General features: G+C 50.0%; 2 protein-coding genes across 3 annotated transcripts in view; one reads left to right on the forward strand and one right to left on the reverse strand.

Annotated features, from left to right (window-relative positions):
- Nucleotides 1–952: 952 nt before the first annotated feature.
- LOC118679598 (E3 ubiquitin-protein ligase TRIM39) lies at nucleotides 953–17,639 on the reverse strand. Of its 2 annotated transcripts, none has more exons than XM_036356541.1 (7): nucleotides 17,307–17,639; nucleotides 13,718–14,177; nucleotides 11,092–11,187; nucleotides 5,710–5,940; nucleotides 4,290–4,312; nucleotides 3,664–3,779; nucleotides 953–2,925 (listed from the first exon to the last, which is right to left on the reverse strand). In XM_036356541.1, the coding sequence occupies exons 2-7, from the start codon at nucleotides 14,168–14,170 to the stop codon at nucleotides 2,378–2,380; spliced, it is 1,467 nt and encodes a 488-aa protein (XP_036212434.1). In that variant the 5' UTR covers nucleotides 14,171–14,177; nucleotides 17,307–17,639; the 3' UTR covers nucleotides 953–2,377. The 2 variants fall into 2 exon arrangements, with proteins under 2 accessions (XP_036212434.1, XP_036212433.1); XM_036356540.1 differs by having other exon boundaries at nucleotides 16,924–17,639.
- TRIM26 (tripartite motif containing 26) overlaps nucleotides 17,061–18,743 on the forward strand; it is a 100,829-nt gene continuing 99,146 nt past the window's right edge. Inside the window, exon 1 of the mRNA XM_036356532.1 lies at nucleotides 17,061–17,129. The gene's annotated coding sequence lies outside the window, so the exon portion shown is untranslated. The remainder of the gene's footprint in view (nucleotides 17,130–18,743) is intronic.

Consider the following 18,743-nt stretch of genomic DNA (forward strand, 5'->3'; position numbering starts at 1 on the left):
TCTAAGTCACGGTCCCTTTGTGAGTCCTGGCTTCCTTCTATCTTCAAGCCCATTACTAGCTATACTCGGTAGAGACTGGAGAGGCTAGTGGAACAGGAGAGAATCTCAAACTGCTATACATTTTCAGGACATAAGACGGGTCTCTCTGCAGCTACGTTGGGGGGATGGTTCTGTGCAATTTATAGCCAGGTAGACCTTCTGCACTACTCTTTGAAGCCAAAGGTGAGTGCCTGGAAGATGTACAGATAGAAGGCACAGAGGTTATACATTTAAAAAACCACTGGTGCCAGTGGGAGTGAAATTGGAAAGGATCATGAGTGGTGGAGGGGAGGAACAGGGTTCTGGCCCTCAGCACAACTCTCTTCCCCTGAACCACACACACACACACACACACACACACGCACACGTCCTGTCACACAGTTCTAAACAGACACTAACTCCTAGTGTTAGGTACTGGAGCACAGAGAGATGACAGCATCTCCTGCCCTGAAACCACCCCCACCCCCAACACAGGGAGTCATGGACCATAGTTCCTCCCTCTGACCTGCCTCCAATTTGTTCTGTTTGGCATCCTGTTTCACCTCTGCTTCATATTAATGACCAATTCCTGAGGTCAGAGTAGAGAGATGGAGGGGGAGAACATGGATGAACCCTGAGACAGGGAGAGGGCAGCCCAAGTTACAGGAGGGTGAGGCCTCTCTCCCCTCTCAAACCCCATCAGGCTGGGTAGGGGACCAGGACTCCAGCTCAGATGAAGTGGCTGAAACCTCTTCACAAGTGTTTTACAAGTATCCCCAGACTCACATGAAAGGAATATGCCTACAATGTAGATGCCCAGGCCCACAGACCTTCATCAGTCACTTGGGATGAGCCCAGGAACATGCATTTTTAACACCCAGTGATTCTGACACATCGGCAGTGGCGGCCATCAAATCACCACACAGCACAGAGATCACGTCAGTGGATCCTTTGTTCCATATTGTTTACCAACCAAAGCATCTTGCCACAAAGAACCACAGTCAAGGCACAAAGGTAAGAGGAGAATCTGGACAGAGTCCTGTTGAGGTGGTTGGAGGAACTGAAATGCCCTCACTAACCTTCTGTGAACCCCATTACCTGAACAGCAGATGGCTCAAGTCGTGTCGATTTGGTCTGGCATGCATCGCTTTACCTCTTTTGACATGTACCCTATGGATTATTTTGGCCTAACATTAAATGACGTACATTCTCTGATGGGGAAATGGCAAACAGTGAGGGATGGCAGCCAACAAGCAAAGACTGGCTCCGGGAACACTAGTTCCAGGCCAGGTGCGCGCAGGCACAAGGAAGCTGCCAATCTGGTCCTTCCCTACACACACCACCCTCTTCTACCCTTTCCTCAGGGTGAGGAAGACTCTATTCCCTCTCTCCTTTTCTGGCTTAGACACTTGATCCAGGTAAGAAAGCTGACAACTTGGGAGTAACTATTTAGTAACATTCCTTAAGGCAAGAGCTTTGGATAGAAATATTGTTCTCTTTCCGCCAATACCGGATTCTCGCCTTCCCAAGTTCCCTTGGGAAAGCAGTAAAAGGGCAGACTGTCTTGCAGGATCTCTGGCAACTCATCCCTGAAGAACAAGGTGACCAACTTCTCAGAGACGATTGACTCTAAGGAGGCAGGCAATAAGCCAGCTCTGCTGAAGGCTGAGACAGGAGCCTGGGCCCTCCGCTTCCTCCTTCTCACCCTCTCCTCCCCACGTTGCTACCTCTGGCCAAGCCAACTCATAATGGCAGCCTTACGCTGGGAATAGATGACCAGAGAAACCCCCTCCTTCATTAGAACCTAGGGATCTGCTCCTGTAGCCCCTTCCTGGACCTTCTTTCTAACCTCTTGATGCCCAATCTTTGACCGCAAAAAAATCTTTGCTCTTGTGGGTCCTCAACTCCTAGATCCATGAGAGCAACTGTCATTCATTTTTATTTCAATCTAGAGGTTTACATGCCTCTATGCTCTTCCTCAAGAAACATAACTATTCTGCGTCAGAGCCCCTGAAAAATGCACAGGGGCTTCTGTTTCCTCCTCTGGTTTGAGTATGTCATACCCTCCCAGACTTTTTGCTTCTGGAAAAGCCCCTCCTCCCTTCCCTACCCATCCTGTGCAACAGAAAACCTGATGGGCTTCAGGGGAGAGTCCCTGGGAACCTACTCCCCACCCGACAGGAGACATAGCTGTGCTCTCACCCCAGACCAGTCCTACCTACGCTTCCACATAAACCACTCTAGAAACCCAGGCGCTTCTCCCAGATGGTTCAGGACGGGAACAGGCAGACGCGAAGCTGCTCCAGCAGGTCACAGGAAGGAAGGCCCATAGCTCTTGATCCTGCCTCATCCCTCCCTGTCACTCCCAATCTGTCGGGGGCCTGATGGTAAGTGGTGCAGCATTCTTCCTTCCAGCCCGGATGCCTGGGTAGAAGAGGGGCCATAGTTTCTCAGTAAAAGTATCAGTGAAGGTGTAGATATGGGAGCGGTCTGTGACATTGTAAAAAGACAGTGTGCCGGCCTCATAGTCTAGGAATATGCCCACCCGCTTGGGTTTCACCTTGATGTGCAAAGGAGTAAAAGGCGTGGTAGTGGCTGCATATTTGTCTCCGTTCCACAGTCGCACCCGCCAGTAGCCAGTCTCAGGCAGTGGGGTCAGCTCGCCCTTTCGGCTCACAGAGTCCCGGCACACACCCACTGCCCAGTGGGTCTTGTCGCCCACCTCCACCTCCCAGTAGTGTCGGCCTGAGGTAAAGCCCTCAGTAGCCAGGACGCAAGGGTAGAAGGTGAAGCGCCGTGGTGTGTCAGGTAGGTCCCGGAGTCTTGTCTCCACAAACTTGACGCTCTTACGATCCTCCGACAGGACTAGGTTAGGATGAGCAGTCTCAGGGTCCAGGGTCACATCCGCTGGCGGGAGAAGCCAGAGTGGGGAGCTAGATGAGGACGGGAATAGCTCAACGCCCCTGCCTCAGTCTTCCAGCCTGCCTTACAGAGCCTGTTCCCTTAAAGGCCCCCAGAACACTGTGGTTTGGTTAACTTTCTCCATCCATGGTGTCACCTAAGGGAGGGGAGGGAATACTGCTTCACGTCTCACCCGCCCTAAAGAAGCAGGTGACTAACTTGCTCTTGCCTTTGCAAGGGCTGGTGGGTTAGACTCCTCCTGCCTGGTCCTCCATCCACAGCCCCCGACATAATCATCATCTCACAGTGCAGAGAAGCACCAGGCACAGTTCAAGGGCCAGAAAGAACGGAAAGCGTATGTGAAGAAGGATACAGAGAAGACACCATTGTCAGGTCTAGGGGCAGGGTGACCTGATACCCGTTTTCTTGGAACCGTCCTGGTTTATGACTATTTTCTCTGAGTAAAAATGAATGACATTCCCTTCACTCTCTAGAGTGGACCAATTTTAGGCAAATTATTTAACCTTTCTGGGCCCCTGTTCAGAAAAGTGTGGGCCTAAGATTAGATGACAGCGAGGCTTTTCACTACGAGTGCTGTGACTCAGAGTGACCGAAAGCCAGGGAGAGGGCTGGGTGTGGGTGGGTGTGGGCGGGGAAAATGACAGACAGGGTAACTGAGCCCACGGGAAGACTTGCTGCTCTCTGCTGACTCCCTCTGCTCTTTTCCTTTTGGGAACAACTCACCAATTAGCTGTTTAAGGATTTTCCTTAGGGCAAAGTACTGTCGGGGGAAACTGCTGAAGTTCTTTTCAAGCTGTATGGATACTGAAGTCACCTCCATGGTCTTCACCTTTTCACATCTAGGAGGGGCAGGGAGACAGGGGAAGAAAGGGCAGGTCACAGGGAAGCTCCATCCTCCCACTCCTCCCTCCTCCCTGAGGACAAGCACTTGTGTATTGCTGTCTTTTGCCAATCTGTGGAGAGCCATATGGTCCCCTGGACAAATCCTTAAAACGAGCCTCAGAACTTTCTGGAGGTATCTGTTATATTTCATGCAAATGGGTAATTACCCTTCCCCCTCCCAACCCTTTCCTTCTTCCATCTTGTTTGGACACAATTCTACATCCAGGCACAGGTAGAACCTGGTTCTACATGATTTTGGTAGCTTCCTTAACAAGGAAGTCCTGATGCTCAAAGGGCTACTATTCCCCATGATTTGCTCTCTAACTGGCTTCATGGATGCATAACCCTTTCCCATATCCGACCCAGAAGCTGCATGACTTTCCCATCTTATTCCCCCAACTCCTTACTGTACTGTAAGCCTCTAAGCCAAGATCTAACTCACTTAAAGAGTTGCAGGAATCACTTACTTTTCCAGGGTACTTTTGACATCCTAGAGGGAAGGAGAAAAGAAAGCAGTATTGGTCCTGGTAGTCAAGGGTCCTACAGGCAAAAGGGTCCCCCTCCTCCCAAAAGTTCCAGATCTCTAAAACAGAAACAGGGCAAATGGAGGCTGCAATGCAAGGAGAAGAGCTCCAGAGGGCCTGAGTGCATCTCTCCCAACTTCCTCCTCACTTTCAACTTCTGGTCATCACGAAGCTTGGCAATTTCTATTCCTTCCAAATGGTTTCTTGTATGTTTGTCTTTGCTTCTCAAGGACACTGGGAGCTCAATGCAGGGTGCAGGGATTGTGTCTGCTCTTCACTCTGTCCCCCAAGTACCAACCACAACACCTGTCTCCTTGAGGATAGTGCAGATAGCTCCAGACTGGTGGTAGAGGAGTAGGTCCTACTTCCCACTATGGGTTGGTATCCCCCGTTTGGTATTGGTTAATAAACACTAATAACTGTGTGCCAATCCTGATTTGCGAATACTTGGGGTCCAGAAGACAAAGAAGACAAATCTCTGCCCCTAGGATTTCCCAGTTTAATGTGGAAGGCAGAACACACATACATGAAAGGACATGAGAATAAACACCAAGGAGTACATCAGCATGCAGATCAATGTGCAACGGCGCCTCGCTGAATCCAATGCTGCTGGTCTGATCTCTAAGGTAAGAAACATGTTTCCTACAGCCCTGCTAACACCATGCATCTCCTTAAGAAAACAAATGATTTCAAACATTTTTGAGATGTTTACAAATCAAAAACAATGTATTTTTTAATACATTTTAAGTGTCCTTCAAACTAGGTTTCTATTTTTTTTTTTTTTAAAAAGATGTTTTTATTGATTTTGAGGAAGGGAAAGGGAGAGAGAGAAATATCAATGTTGAGAGAGAAACATCAATTGGCTGCCTCCTGCATGCCTCCTACTGGGGATTGAGCCCACAACCTGGGTATTGCCCTGACCGGGAATCAATCCATGACTTCCTGGATCATAGGTCGATGCCTAACCACTGAGCGACACCAGTGGGGCGGTTTCTATTCTTTTTTAGCACTAGGTAAATCAAATTCTAGGACTTCAAAGTAACTGCATTTACACACTTTTTTAATGCACAGTTTTCCCCCCACAAATTCAGACTAGATTTCCCTCCTCTCAAAAGAGTGGATTCTTTCTTTGGTACAAATTACGCACATAATTGTTGACAAGACATAAGAACACAAAAATGATTAGAAGGAAATGGGAGAAATCAGAGGAGCTTTTCTGTAGAAATAGATCCTTTGATTATGTCTAGAAGAACTGGGTTTAAAGAAGCAGAGCAGAGGAGTGAGCACTCCGGGCTGACAAAACAGCCTGTGCAAAGCTAGGCTGTGCCCGACCTGAGGGGCCACGCAGGAGCAAAGGTCGAACCTTAAGCATCTCGAAGCCCGACTGCAAGCACTTGCCCTCCACCTCAGCGGCCAGGTGGGCCAGGTCGCGGCGCCTGTCTCCCAGGTGCGCAGCATTTTCTCGGAGGCGCTGCAGAATGTCCTGCTCCTCCTCCTCCAGTCGCGACAGCAACGTCTGCTGCTCTTCATCCAGCCGCCTGTGCAGCTCTTCAAATTCCGTCAGGATCTGCTGTCGGCGACTCTCCACCAGCCTCTGAGAAAAGAGGGAGAGTGCTGCTTATTGAGCAGGGCCAGTGGGCACAGCGTCCCTTTCCCTACCGACCATGCGTATGAATTCCAGTGTCATTACAAACAGTTTAACGGGACACTTGTTTCTCTCCACTGTCAGTTCCTTCTATAAAGAATAGCTCTATCCCGCTGAGGACTTGGGAGTGAAGACCAGTGTAAGATAAAAATCAATGTTTAAAAGTTTTAATTTTCTTAAATTACATTAATTTCTAAAAAGCCATGCTTTTATGTTTTAGGGAAAATAATTCAAGACATAAGAACTCAATAATATAATGACAAACTATTTCAGATATCAGAAATATCTGATGATAAAGTTCTAGCTATTGTAATTCGTTAAGAAAGGAAAATACAGCCCCAGCCAGTTTGGCTCAGCAGATAGAGCGTGTCGACCTGTGGACTGAAGGCTGCCGGTTTGATTCTGGTCAAGGGCCCCCAGTAGGGGCGTGCAGGAGGCAGCCAGTCGATTATTTTGTCTCATCACTGATGTTTCTCTCTCTCTCTCCCCGTCCTTCCTCTCTGAAATAAAAAAATATTTAAAAAAATAAAGAAAAGGAAAATACAAAGGTTAAGCGATATGACTGTCATCATTTGTATGTTGCAAGATAGCTACCTGATAAAAATACGATCAGATAGAATTAACTGAAAAAGAATCAGTAAGATTCTAGTAACGGGCTGTAACAAATATATAGACTTCAGGCTGAACCTGAAACAGTTTCAAGTCATTTCTGAGACTTGATAACTGCCGTCCCAGGAACAAGTTCCAAAGTTTCTTAGTAAATGAGTTGCTTAAAATTTGAAACATGCTTTCTCTCAGCCAGCACATAGACTTGAACCTTTCGCATTCCGGGAACTTGCTAATATAGGGTTCAAACACCAGCCACAATCCTTTCTGAGGGTTATCAGCAAGCACATCCCACCTCTGTACTTTCACTGCAACGAGAAGCGATCTCCCCAAAGAAGGCTGCTCCCAGCGTCATGTGGCTGGCGGGGAGGAATCACCCCACACAAAGGGAGCAAGGTGAGAAGCAGAGACAGGACTGTGGAAGGAGGAAGTGGCTGGGACTGAAAGGCAGGGCTGTGGTGACTGCAGTGGCCCTGGAGCCTGGGTGGCCTCCCAGGCCTGCTTCCAGGAGAGGCTGATGAGCTCCAGTGGGGTAGCGGCCGCTGCTCCCATTTCACTGCTGCCCTTGCAGAACCACATGGAACAAAACACATTCCCACGCCCTGGCCCGTTTGGTTCAGTGGACAGAGCATCGGCCTGCAGACTGAAGGGTTCCGGGTTCGATTCCGGTCAAGGGCACGTGCCCAGACTGTGGGCTTGATTCCCAGAGGGGGCGTGCAGGAGGCAGCCAATCAATGATTCTCTTTCATCATTAATGTTTCTATCTCTCTTTCCCTCTCCATTCCTCCCTCTGAAATCAATAAAAATATCGTAAAAAACACACACACACACAAAAACCCACATTCCCACAACACATACCTTCACATAAAGCACAGCCTGGGTGTGTGTTTAGGGGTGATGAATGGGTGGAATTTAGAATTCATAACTGATAAACAGGTAGCAAAATAGTTCTCCTTCATATAACCCCATAGTCCCTTCTCTTTTTTCACTCTGTATTTGCAGTGCAGTGGTTCTTAAAGAGGGTGTGAAATTATATTTGGAATATCATTTTGAGATATTATGTCACCAAGAGCTAAGTGCTTGTGGTATTTGAGTCAACATGGCTCACAATGACCTCAGCCTGAATTCGCATTTGTGGCATTGTTGTGATATCACGTAGGTGAAAGGACAAAGCTATACTGCAGTGTCTTTCAGGGTACTCATGTTTAAATATTACACAGCAGGTTTCATTACACGTCACTTTTCTTTTTTTGTATTATATTATACTAATACTAGTAGCCCATCGCGCGATATCGCACACAGTAGGCCGCCCGCCGCTTCCGTGGGGGCCGGAGGGAACCGCTGTGCGCCGCTGGGAGCCGCGCTGCTTCCATGGGGCCGTGTGGCTTCTGCAGGAGGCGGAAGTCAGCCACTGGCGCCCATGGGAGCCGGGAGGGAGCCAGGAGGGAGCTGAGTTGCTTCCGCGGGAGGCGGGCCCACCGTCTCCTCTCCGGGCCTGTGCTCGGGCCGGCCCCCTGCCCCTGTCTGTGTCTGCTCCGGCTCCCGGGGGCCAGCCCCAGCCGGTGCGGCAGCTTGTTGGCCCTGTCTCTGTCTGTCTCCGCTCTGGGCCTCACCTGCCCACTCAGCCTCCTCCAGTCTGGTTGTGAACCGTTATGGCGTCCCGGCCTAATCTGCATGACAGTTTCTTTTTAAAATTATGTAGATAGATTATTTTATGAATAATTATCATTTCAGCATTGTTAATTACAAATTATTATTATTATTTCTTTAATCTTTATCGTTGAGATTATTACAGATGTCCCTCTTTTTCCCTCTACCCGGGTCCCACCCCACCCCAGGCCTTCGTCACCCTAACACATTAGTTTTAAAAGGGCATTGGGTCATCTTGGAGGGAAGGCAAGGGAGGGTGGGTGGGTGGGAGGTAATCAATCAAAGACCTTGTATGCATATATGCATAACCCATGGGCACAGACAGTGGGGTGGTGAGGGCCTGGGGTGGAGGCCATGGGTGGGTTGGAGGGGGTCGATGGGGGAAAAAGGGGAACATATGTAATCGTTTCAACAATAAATATTTAAAAAATAAAATAAAAGGGCACTGGGTCTGATTCTGGAGGTGGAGATGGATGAGGGAGGAGGAAGGAGAACTCAAATGGTCACTACAGAAAGGTTGATGCCCTGCCCAGTTGCTCAGTGGTTAGTGTTGGCCCATGGACTGAAGGGTTGAGGGCATGTACCTTGGTGTTGGGTTTGATCATGCAGTTTTGGGTTTGACTGTGTGGGAGGCAACCAATCATGTGTCTCTCTCATCTCATTTCTCTCTCCTCTCTCCCTCTCTCTCTCTCTCTCTCTCTCTCTCTCTCTCTCTCTCTCTTCCCCCCACTCCTTCCCTTCCACTCTGTCGGAAAATCAATAGAAAAAATATCCTCAGGTGAGAATTTAAGAAAAAGAAAGGCTAGTGATAGTTTCTGAAACCATTGAAATGGTAGCTTACATCTGTAAAAACCACAGTTCTGTTTATGTATTTTGAAGGTTTTAAAATTTTTGTTCACCTCTCGATCCTTTACCTTTAGGAAGAGGATCAACAGGAAGAGGGAAGTTAATGACTGGGAAGAAGCTTCGTTTTCACCTATTTTAAGTTTCTCTGGAGCCTTTCAAAAGATCAAAGAACGTTTTAAAAATATATTTTTATTGATTTCAGAGAGGAAGGGAGAGGGAGAGAGATAGAAACATGAGAGAATCACTAATTGGCTGCCTCCTGCACGCCCTCTATTGGGGATTGAGCCCACAACCCAGGCATGTGCCCTTGACAGGAATCAAACCTGGGACCCTTCAGTCTGCAGACTGATGCTCTATCCCCTGAGTCAAACAAGTTAGGGCAAGAATTTTTTTTTTTAAACCCACCTTTGCAATCAAAATTAGTTCAATTAAAAAAAATTTCAGCCCCGCTGGTGTGTTCAGTGGTTAGAGGATCATTGGCCCACACACTGAAGGGTTTCCAGTTTGATTCCCAGTCAAGGACACATACCTGGGTTGCAGGTTCGATCTCTGACCCTGGTTGGGGCGCTTGCGGGAGGCAATCAATCCATGTGTCTCTCCTACATCGATGTTTCTATCTCTCTCTCTCCTCCTCCTTCCCTCCCTCCCTTCCACTCTCTCTAAAAATCAATGGGAAAAATATCCTCAGGTAAGGTTTAACAACAACAAAAATCAAATGCTTACTTTGTTAAAATGTATAAAGGACTAAGGTATCAATACTTGCTTTCTGTTGAAATGTCATTGTTAAGAAATTACTGTTTCTACTATTTTCAAATATGTGTTTAATTTCTGGTGATACCAAAAGCTCATTATTTCTTCTGGCATCCTTTAATGAGGTCAAATTTCTGTGTTGTCCCCTCGTGAACTGGCACCTATGCTTTTTATACCATGTCATTATTTTGCTACTTGACTGTAAGATCAAGAAGGGCAGGGCTGTTCATCATTGTTTCCCAGTGTCAAATACATGGTTTGACCTTTACTGGAAGCTTAAGAAATATTTATTGACTCATGCAGAACTAGTATCCCTAGCTTTGCTACAAACTGGTTGTGTGATCTTGGATTAGCCTTGGACTATCCAAGCTGTTCCCACCTGTGTACACTTGGGGAGGGGGAGTGTGTGTAACTAGGAACTGAGTTCCCGCTTGCCAAAGATGACCGCTGGGACTTCTGGCTTCTCTATGTCCCCCTTGTGCCAAGTCTAGTTGAATTCAGGATTCCAACCAGGGCAGAACCCTAAGACCTAATACAATTCTGTAAGCTTGGAATGTCATGAATATCTAATGAATTAATGTACAGAATTCAATAAATACTAGTTATTACTGCTACTATTAATACTTATTCACTGACCATTAGAAGAAATAAGACAGAAACAAAAACACCATGCTGCAAACATGGTGGTGCTCTGAAGGAGATGCCGGAATATATGAAAAGGAAGAAAGCTAAGTTCTGAAGGGTCGGGAAAAGCTGCACAGAAAGTGCCTTTCCCGCTGCCCGACCATGGACAGGGTTCTGCAGGTAGAGGAAGGAAAGAGGAAGAGCATCCCGGAACACACCTGTCATTCCCGAGCTCACTGGAGTTAACAGAATGTCATTGGACAGTTCTTCTGGGAGTTCTTGGTCAGTTCCTTCTCCCTGTCTCCGGAGTGAACCTTCCAAATTCTCCTCTCCTCCATCCCTCTAAGAAAGTCCGACCCCTGCACACTCAGCAGAGCAGCCTCCTCCCTGCTGTACACAGCACAGGAGACCAACAGGCACGAACCCTCTGAACTCGCCAGGTGTAAGACATTCCGCCTGTCCTTTACCTCTTCCAGCCTCCTCCTCAATACTTAATTCATGACAAGTAATATAAGTACAATGTCTAAAGACAATCAAGCCTAAGAAAATATCACCATTTTTCTAATGAATCAGAACGGGTAGATTAAATAATGTGCTAATGCTTGGCTCACTGCCTGCCTTTACCTTGAGCTCTGCAGGCTTCTGCTCCTCTGAGGACTTACAGCGGGTGATCTCTTGCAGCTTCTGCTCCAGAGGCGCCAGGCACTTCTGCAGTTTTTCCTGAGGGTAGGAAGTGGGAGAGGTGGCATCTGAGATTGGCTGGCATAGCCTACATTCAGAAGTTAACCCATTTGTTTTAAACCATTTGTTTGCATCCTACCCATCTCACCAGCTCTTGAGCCAATTTCCTCCCTTGCCTGTCACTTGTGATGTTAACTTCTTACAGTTCTCTCTTCCTGCCACCAGCCTGTCTCTATCACCCTCCTTACTCACCAATTTTTTTTCCTATCTAGCAGAAGAGAAGATGTAAAATACCAATGTGGGACTAAATCTAGAATTAGGGTCTTACACGGGGGTAAATGTCCTCTCACTGAACCTCAGTGGTCCAGCAGTCACCAACCCCATCCACCTTCTAACTCAAGTAACTCCTATCACTGTCAAAGTGACCTTCTGGACCCTGATGTCCGTCTTTAAACTTGCATTTCCATTCAACTCTAACCACCTGAAAATATGAAATCTTACTTATAAACAACCTTAAATCTTATTTCCAAGACTAAAGGCCCGGTGCATGAAAATTCATGCACTGGAGGGGGGGGTCCCTCAGCCAGCCTGCCCCCTCTCACAGTCCAGGAGTCCTCAGGGGCGGGAGGCGACTCGGCGATCAGGGAAGGCGGCACCCCATCACACCTCTGCTGCTGCCACTGCCGGCAGCACCTCGGCTGGCCCTAGTTACCTGAGCCTTGGGTGGCCAGGCAGCTGCCATCCGAGGCTTGCCTACACCTTGGGCGGCCCTGGGTGGCTGGGCAGCCGCCATCTGAGGCTTTCCTGTGCCTTAGGCCGGCCCTGGTCAGCTGAGGGGATTGGGGGACTCCGGAGGCAGGCATGCGGCTGAGTGGACTGGGCGTTGCTATCTTTGAGGGTGGGACAGTCAATTAGCATATTCCCTCCTTATTGGCTGTGGGCGCGAGGGTCAATTAGCATATTCCCTCTTTATTAGGATTTTATTAACATAATTAATTAAACTACTTGATAAAGTGCTAAGACATTAGCAGCTCTAATTTCTGTTACTCAAACATTTACTCTCTGTCCCAGCAATAATTTAAACCAGATGTCATGTTATCCATTATCTGGGGAAGATGCAAACAACAGACTGGTTCAGTCTAAACGGAAATGACAGTCTTCCCAGTACCAATGGGAAAGGAAAGGATACTCTGAGCAGGGGACAGAATGAGGAAACCAGACCACTTTTCAGTTCTTCCTAACATGGATCTTCTCTATGTGTTCTCATTCATTATGAGAAATACTAGAGGCCCTTGGCCTGGCCTGCATCCTCTTGCAATCCGGGACCCCTTGGGGGATGTCGGAGAGCCGGTTTCGGCCTGATCCCCGCAGGCCAGGCCGAGGGACCCCACTGGTGCATGAATCCGCGCATTGGGCCTCTAGCATGCATATAAGACCTTTGCTTAATCTCTTTCTGCCTCCCCTCCTCCCCTCTGAGATTCATTAGTCTGTTCCATGTTTCCATGCCTGTGCATTGAACATCTGCCCCCTGGTGGTCAGTGTGCATCATAGCTACCGGTTGAATGGTCAAACGGTGGCTTAGGCTTTTATATATATAGAGTAGAAGCCTGGTGCACGAAATTTGTGTGTGTGTGGGGGGGCGGGTGTCCCCTCAGCCCAACCTGCACTCTCTCCAACCCGGAACCCCCTGGGGGATGTCCGACGGCCGGATTGGGCCTAAACCGGCCGTCGGACATCCCTCTCACAATCCTGGACTGCTGGCTCCTAATTTCTCACCTGCCTGCCTGCCTGGTTGCCCCTAACTATCCCCCCCCCGCCACCGGCCTGATCACCCCTCACTGCCTCTGCATGCCAGCCTGATTGCCCCTAACTGCCCCCTCCCTGCCAGCCTGGTTGCTCCTAAATGCCCTCCCTGCCGGCCTGGCAACTCTTACTGCCCCCCGCGCCGGCCTGGTCACCCCCAACTGCCCCCCCCCACCAGCCTAGTCGCCCCTCACTGCTCCCCCTGCCAGCCTAATCGCCCCCAACTGTCCCCCCTGCTGGTCTGGTCACCCCCAACTGCCCCCCTTGCTGGCCTGGTTGCCCCCAACTGCCCTCCCCCCTGCCAGCCTGGTCGCCCCTCACTAACCCCCCTGCTGGTCTGGTTACCCCATGCAGCCTGCTGTTCAGTTGTTTGGTCATCCCTCCCCCACTAGCCCCCCTACTGGCCTGGTCGCTCCACGCAGCCTGCTTGTCCAGTCGTAGGCAACCATCTTGTGAGGGGATGAGGATTAATTTGCATATTACCTCTTTATTATATAGGATGTTATAGTCCAAGATCCCTCATGCTCAAATGTGTTAGAAAGGTCAGAGAGAAATTTTGGGGTACTCCTCACCACTGTTCTTCATGCTTGGGGATAACTGGGCAGATGTACTTTGTGTCCCCTGTGTATGCACCTTAGAGGGAACTACAGAGTGAGACCCAGACACAGTCTTGCTCTCAGGAGCTTACGATCCTCTACCAAGAGAGCCTCCCTCTACTGTATTCCTCCCTTTGCCCCACGTTGACTTCATGTGTCTGGTTCCCCACCTTGTACTCCTGTGTGGCGTCGTCCAGTGGTGCGACATTGTGGGCCCGATGGGTGTGGGAAATTGCACATATCAAACATACAGCCTCCTGGTCCTCATAGCAGAAGAGGCTGAGGGCCTCATGATGCTGAGGGCAGAGGCTCTCATCCCGGATCTTCCGCTTGACAGCTTGGAGCTGCTTGGCAATTTCCACCATACTGCCTAGTTGACGATTAGGCCGGAGACTGCGGTACCGGGAGGTCTTTCGACAGACTGGACAAGGAAAGTCCCTCTCTAGGTCCTCCCACCAGCGGGTGATGCAAGCTTTGCAGAAGTTGTGCCCACACTCAATGATGACAGGCTCCTTCAGGTACTCCAGGCACACAGAGCAGCTGGCCTCCACCTGTAAGTTCTCCAGAGCTGCGGCTGTGGATGCTGCAGAGGCCCCAGCCTCTAACAGACTCGTCTCTGCCATTATTTAACTTAAGGATAGGAAGGAGGCAGAGAAAAATGTTAGTTGGAGGTTTAAATCTTTCTTTTTCTGCATCCCTGCCCCAACATTTACCCACATGTAAAACCCTAATTCTAGTTTAGCCCCACGTTGGTATTTTACATCTTTTCTTCCATTAGATTCAACCTCCCTTTTGTTTCTCTAGCTCCAAAACTTGTGACTCCCAGCCATCAATCTAATGTTTTTTCCTATGCAGCAAACTGATTATTCCTCCCCACCTCCCCATCTCTTTTGTCTTTTGCCTCTGCTTTCCCTTGTTAGAAACAGAGGCTTCCTCTAACTGTAGTCCAACATACTACTGATCCAGGCTCATCCCACTTGTATTGTAAAACCAATTTTCTAGACTGGGGGTGGGGAATCTTTTTCTGCCAAGGGCCATTTGGATATTTATAACATCATTTGTGGGCCATACAAAATTATCAACTTAAAAATTAGCTTGTTCAGTCAGGGGCAAAGCAGATGTACAGTCCTTAGTTCATCCTAGCTTGATGCCTGTGTCGGTGGCCAGAGCTGTTTCATGCCTGAGGCACATAAAAAAAAAAATTAGCTTGTTAAAAAAAAAAAGGGGGCCGAAACCAGTTTGGCTCAGTGGATAGAGCGTCGGCCTGCGGACTGAAAGGTCCCAGGTTCGATTCCGGTCAAGGGCATGTACCTGGGTTGCGGGCATATCCCCAGTAGGAGATGTGCAGGAGGCAGCTGATCGATGTTTCTCTCTCATCGATGTTTCTAACTCTCTATCTCTCTCCCTTCCTCTCTGTAAAAAATCAATAAAATATATATATTTTTTTTTAAAAAAAGGGAAACAATAAAAGAAAAAAAATTAGCCTGCTATATTTGTCAAACCGTTAATTTACTCACACCTAATGCCCTGACAGGGCCAGACCAAATGATTTTGTAGGCCTTATATGGCCCATGGGCCGATGTTCCCCACCCCTGTTCTATGCCTAGTCTGACATATTTTTCTAACGGATGAAAAAGGAGTTTGAGAAAGTGCAGTGCTATAAAAATCAAAATATTAAGATTTCTTAAATTAGATATATTTTAAAGTTTAACGTCACAGAATTTTATTGCAGTAGTCCACTGGAGCCTAAGCCAGATTCTCTGCCACTATTCTCTCTTTTAAATAATAATAAGCAGAATTAGTTAGGCAAGGGTAACAATCTCTTCTTTTTAGGAAAGTCCGATATGATTCTTCCTTTTATCAGATTAGTCTAGGGCAGTGGTCGACAAACTGTGGCTCGCAAGCCACATGCGGCTCTTTGGCCCCTTGAGTGTGGCTCTTCCACAAAATACCAACTTCTGCGCATGGGCCACGAAGTTTCAATCGCACTGTACGTGCGCGCCTGCACGCGGTATTTTGTGGAAGAGCCACACTCAAGGGGCCAAAGAGCCGCATATGGCTCGCAAGCTGCAGTTTGCCGGCCACTGCTCTAGAGGAAGTGTGCCCTTCTCTTGGAATGAAATGATTTATACAATATCCCGATTCTATTTGTGCATTTGGACAGTTAGAACTACTGAAAAGTGATAAATTCATGGCAACTATACTAAAGAGTGTATTACTGAGCCCAGGCCAGTAACTTCAACTTCTTGAAAAGAGGGCCGAAAAGTCTCTTTTAAATATTCAGCAGTGACTGGAGTCTTATGAAACAGCTATCAATAACGGATTCCTTGGACACACTGTGCGTCCAGCTAATGGGTATTGGATGGCTGGGGAAGAAAAGTAAAGAGGCAATCAAAATCTCCCTCAAGTGAAGCCTCCGAAGAATGAGAAGTGTATCAAAGAGGTTTCTAAAGCAGAAGGCTGGTCCTCTGCTGGTAAAACATCACTTTCACCAAGAACTGGCTGATTTCTCTATCTTCGTGACCCCTCCTGTCCACCTCCCCTCCCTGCATGGGGCCGGACAGAGGGAAAGCAATTGGGTAGGCCTGTGTTGAGAGGGAACTGGGTTCATAACGACCCTCATGCCTGCATACATTGAGGGCGCACATGAGGTCTTTAATTTGTAGTAACTAATTCGAATCTCAATTCCTCCCTCGGCCAGGAGACTGTGCAGCCCGCGAAGCGTCCCCACCTAAGGCCCCGGTCTCCAGCACAGGGCGGCCTCCTCCCTGGCGGACCCAACTGCATGCAGTGAGGGACTGGGCTGCAACGGGGGTGGGAAAGCACGGGGAGGTGAGGGAAGGAGGCGAGGACTTGGGGCCGCGGCGCCTCCGGGCTGGACCTTTCTCTCCCTGTTCCTCGTGTCTGTCGAAGCGCCAACTCCAGGCACGTCCTCATTTGCGTCTACACTGTCCGGGGCCCCACCTGACGACCCCCTCCTGAGCGTGGGTCACAGCTCGGTCCTACCCCCGTCTCCATCTTCTCCCGGCCGGTCAGGCGCCGGGGCTGGAGAGGGGAGAGGTTGGCCGGGAGGGAGGGGTGCGTGTCCAGGAGCGGAGAGGACTGAAGGTGGGGTGCCCGCAGCCGGGGCGCAGCCGAGACCCGCGGGGACGACGTCAGTTTCACGGGGGAGGCGAGCGGCGGCGGGAAGGGGGCACGGCGGGGTAGCCAAGCAACGCCGGACGCGCTGACGTCGCCGGGGCGGCCAACGTCCCCGGCCCGAGGCGGGTGGAGGCGGCTGAGGGTACGTGCGGGCCGGCGACGCGGTCGCGGGCGCTGGGACGCGGCGTGCGGGGCCGGACCCCGGGCCCGGGCCCAGCGGCGGGACGGCACCTACCTTCCCGGCCTCGGATCCGGCAGTGCGGGGCGCGGAGCCTCCGGAGCGCTGCCTCCTTCCTCCTCCCCCCCGCCCCGCCTGCAGCGCTACACACAATACTCGCCGGAAGCGGAAGTCGCTCCTGGAGGCTCGTGTCTGGGAGCCGGTGGCCGCTGGCGGCCGCTGGCCTGGCGCTGCCTGCGGCGGAGGAAGGCGGGAGGCCGGAGGTGAGGGACGCCGGCCGGAGTCCCGGCGAGAAGGGACCCGGAGGGGCAGGGGGCCGAAACGTGGTCGCCCAGGCGGCCCGAGGAGTCCCCTGGACTGAGGGCCGCGCATGCGCGTGGCTGAGCTCTGGGGCCCAGTGCCCGCGGGCGCCGACGGACGCGGGCGGTGAGCTGACCCACCCGGCTGCGCTGGGCTGGGCTCCGGCTCGGCTCGGGCTGGGTTCGGTTGGTTCTGGGTGGCGCAGGGAGCTGCCGGAGCCGGGCGGACGCGGATTGGAGCTACACCTGCCTCGGCTGGCCAGTCCGGGAGAAGCTGCCTAGTTGCGGCGGCCATTTACGGGGCGGACCTGCAGGTCTCAGTGGACACGTCACTTCCGACTGGGTTAGGGTTAGCCTTGACCACCTGGGAGTAAATCCTCCCAGCCGTGGGCTTCGTGCCCCTCGCCCTGTGATCTTGTGCCCCGGAGGGGGAACCCCGCGGGAGCGGCCCTGCGCCTCTGCTGCTCGCCTGTGTCCCAGCTCCTCGCTCCTCCCGCGGCTGCGCGCGAGCCGCGGCCGCTCCCTTTCCCGTGTTGGGGCTGCGCGCGAGCCTCCGCGAGTCGATGGTGCTTGTGTGGACTCGGACTGCGTTGCGGCGGCCTTGCTGCCGGAAGCTGCGCGGGCCCGGGGCTGGAGGGGGAGGGCGGCGGGCGGGAGGAGCTGGGCCGGGAGTGGGCCCTGCCGTGCGGAAGGGTCGCGCCTCCTCTCCCGCGCCCCTGGCTGCGGAGTCGGACTGAAGGAGGCACCTGTTCTGATGTTCCCTCCAGGGCGGTGGCCAGAGGCCCGACGTGGCCCGTGTAAGTTGGGATGCTCTTTACAAACAGTGCTCGGCGTTTAGCCTCATCCTGGGAGCCAGAAACTATGTATTTGCAGAAAATATTCAGATGTGCGAGTTATAAAGATTTGTGGTCACACGTGCTAAATACAGGCGGTCTACTTTTTCTTCACTGTTCTTTTGCTCACTTTTCTTTTCAGTAGCCAATGATTGAAGAGGATTAAACGTGAGAAAATGACATTTATTAACTCCATCATTGCTATTGGGCCATTAGAAATTGTAGCAGCAGTACTTGTTCTAGTTCACTAAATGCCTCAATTCTAAGGTAGCCTGGCTTTGCAGAGAGAGTGATGAATGTTGTAATGCTGATTTATGCCAAGGGATGCAAAAAGTGAATTATGAGATGGGTTTTTTTAATGAGATGAAAATTTATAAACATATTTTTAATATTGTTTTTATATCAGGAAAGGAGGCTAGAAGATGGCTTGAAATTAATGAATCGTATAGAAGAAATAGCTATATTAGCAGTGCAGGTGGAGAGGTTTAAACTGTTCAGATTTCTTAGAAAAAGGCAACATACCTAATTCCCCGCCCCCCCCACTCCCTTAATTATGAAAAATTTCAAACGTAGACAGTCTTCAGTTTGGGCTTTTTGTACTTTATACTATTTTCTGTCTTAGTTCAGCAATATTAAGCTACCTCATTCTTTTTCAAGCCTGTGTTATTATTTTATTCTGTAGACATAACTTGCTCAGCTATTTTATTTAGAGTACACATTTAGGTTCTTTCCAAGTCTTACTAAA

The sequence above is a fragment of the Myotis myotis genome, unplaced genomic scaffold (assembly GCF_014108235.1).
Source record: "Myotis myotis isolate mMyoMyo1 unplaced genomic scaffold, mMyoMyo1.p scaffold_m19_p_26, whole genome shotgun sequence".
Lineage (NCBI taxonomy): Eukaryota > Metazoa > Chordata > Mammalia > Chiroptera > Vespertilionidae > Myotis > Myotis myotis.

Coding starts and splice junctions, on each gene's coding strand:
- LOC118679598 (XM_036356541.1), bottom strand. CDS start 14,170: ATGGCAGAGACGAGTCTGTTAGAGGCTGGGGCCTCTGCAGCATCCACA. Junction 11,188..13,717: donor ACGCCACACAGGAGTACAAG/GTGGGGAACCAG, acceptor TCCTACCCTCAG/GAAAAACTGCAGAAGTGCCT. Junction 5,941..11,091: donor AGAAGCCTGCAGAGCTCAAG/GTAAAGGCAGGC, acceptor CTCTTTTCTCAG/AGGCTGGTGGAGAGTCGCCG.